Genomic DNA, 2,250 nt, shown 5'->3' with positions numbered 1-2,250 from the left:
CCCCGCCTGCCCCCCGGTGCCCCCCACCTTGCAGGGGCGTCCGCAGGTGCTGCCGCCGCTGGTACAGGTAGCAGCAGGAGCACATGAAGCAGCAGACRATGGTGGTGACGATGGCGAGGAAGAGCACCACGGCCGCGGCGATGCCCGCGACGGTCTTGGGGCTGCGGGACACGGCGGGGGCGCGTGGCAGGGGTACCCCCCCTCACCCCTGCACCCACCAGTGCAGAGCAGCCAGCGCCAAGGAGAAGAGCAATGCACCCAAACACAGGCACCCAGCACCCAAAACAGGGCACCCAGCAGCGCAGCCAGCACCAAGAGTAGGATGGGGTGGAGATGTGCAGCCAAAACAAGCATCTGACACCCAAAACGGGCACCTGGCACCCAAACTTTGCTGCCTGGCACCCAAATCCTGGCACTACCACCATGGGGCACCCAGTGCCAAGAAGAGGAGGGCAGAGCCATGAACCCAACTTGAAGTGTCAGGCACCCAAAAACAGGTACCTAACACCCCAAACTGGGGATGTGGTGCCCCAAACTGGGCACTCAACAGCCAAAACCAAGTGCCTGGCACCCAAATGCTGGCATCCAGCACTCAAAAAGGGGCACCCAGCACCCAGAGAGAGGCACCCAGCACCCAGAGCGGGGCACCCAGCACCCAAAATCGGGTACCCAGCACCCAGAGCGGGGTGCCCAGCACCCACCGTGGCGCAGCCAGCACCCAAAACCGGGCACCCAGCACCCAGAGCAGGGTGCCCAGCACCCAAAGTGGGGCGCCCAGCACCCAAAGCGGGGCGCCCAGCACCCAGAGTGGGGCACCCAGCACCCAGAGCGGGGCGCCCCCAACCTGAAGGCGAGGCAGTGGCGCTGCTGGCGCTCGGTGAGCAGGCGCAGCGGGTCGCGGCAGCAGTAGCGCTGGTGGCAGTTGCCGCAGCAGAAGGTGAAGAAGTCGCAGTCGAAGCCCGGGTGCCACGAGCCGTTCCTGTCCACGTACCACAGGCAGTCCTCGCCGCCCGCCGCTGCGGACACGCGCCCGTCACCGCGGCCTCGCGCCGCCGCCGCACCCCTGCCGCCCCGCTGCCCCCGGGCCCTGCATTCCCGCCCTGCAGCCCCATTCCCGCCCTGCAGCCCCATTCCTGCCCTGCAGCCCCATTCCTGCCCCATCCCACCCCCATTCCTGCCCCGCAGCCCCCACTCCTGCCCCGCCCCCCCCGTTCCTGCCACATCCCACCCCCATTCCCGCCGCATCCCGCCCCCTCCGCGGCCCCGGCCGYGTGTCCGGCACCGGCAACGCCTCCCCGCTCTATTTCTGGCCGGTGCCACCTGCGAGCCCAGAAATAGCCTGGGGACAAGCGGGAGGAAAAGCGGCACCCACGGAGCAGCACGAGGAGCCCAYGGGCACGGCTGGATTCTCCAGTGTCTAATACGGGGCTGAGTGCCCAGGGCTTTGCTGCTGGCTGGCTGCCTCGAGTGGAGAAACTGAGGCAGGGAGCGACTCCCAAGGCATGGAGCTCCCGTGGGAGCTATAGGCGCCCATGTGTGGGGGCTGTAGCACCGGAAAATGTGGCCAGGGAGCTCTTGGAGGATCCCAAACCAGGCGGATGGGGAATGCCAAGTGTCGTGCCCATGGGGCACTCACCTATGCCAGGGGYACCTGGAAAACCGCTCTGGCCAAAGCAATTCCAGGCAGAGGGAAAGGGGCCCGAGTGGATCCATGGGTCCCACCGCCGGGAGGGGACACAGGGCCCAGGGCCCAGTTCTGACCCAATCGGCGCCCAGTACCACAGGGGGATGGAGCTGAGGGTGGCGCCTGGGGCAGGACCCGGTCCCAGTGGCGGCTGCAGCCCCACGGGGGCAGCGGGTGGCACTGGGCGCTCCACCCCACAGCCAGGGTGCCCCACCAATGCAACGAGCAGCGCCAGGCCTCGACCCCAACCACCTCACACGCAACGAACAGCATCGGGCCTCAACCCCAGCTGCCCAGTGGGACCCACACACACAACGAATGGTCTCGGGTCCCCATCCCAGCCACCCGGGGGGACCCCCAGGCGCAAGGAGCAGCACTGGGTGCCCCACAGACACAACCGGCCGCGCCGGCCCTGTCCCACGGCACCCGGCTGTCCCCGGGCGCGAGGGGCGGCAGCGGGCGCCCCACCGAGCGCCAGCGCCCGTCCCCCCCGGGCATCTCTTACCCAGCGAGGTGGCCACGGCCACCAGGACGGTGCCGGCCAGGGGCCAGGCGCTGCCGCCGCC

General features: G+C 69.1%; 1 protein-coding gene across 1 annotated transcript in view; it reads right to left on the bottom strand.

Moving 5' to 3' along the window:
* SHISA4 (shisa family member 4) overlaps positions 1-2,247 on the bottom strand; it is a gene marked incomplete at its 5' end in the record, with an annotated part of 4,773 nt that extends 2,526 nt beyond the window's left edge. Inside the window, 3 exons of the mRNA XM_026053204.1 lie at positions 28-161; positions 845-1,016; positions 2,190-2,247. Of these exons, the coding sequence (XP_025908989.1) occupies positions 28-161; positions 845-1,016; positions 2,190-2,247 (364 nt within the window). The remainder of the gene's footprint in view (positions 1-27; positions 162-844; positions 1,017-2,189) is intronic.
* Between the last annotated feature and the right edge of the window lie 3 nt (positions 2,248-2,250).

Source organism: Nothoprocta perdicaria, unplaced genomic scaffold (genome assembly GCF_003342845.1).
Source record: "Nothoprocta perdicaria isolate Ctin4 unplaced genomic scaffold, notPer1 scaffold_97, whole genome shotgun sequence".
Lineage (NCBI taxonomy): Eukaryota > Metazoa > Chordata > Aves > Tinamiformes > Tinamidae > Nothoprocta > Nothoprocta perdicaria.
The sequence above is the reverse complement of the archived record's forward strand: the minus strand, read 5'-3'. Positions and strand labels throughout refer to the sequence as shown.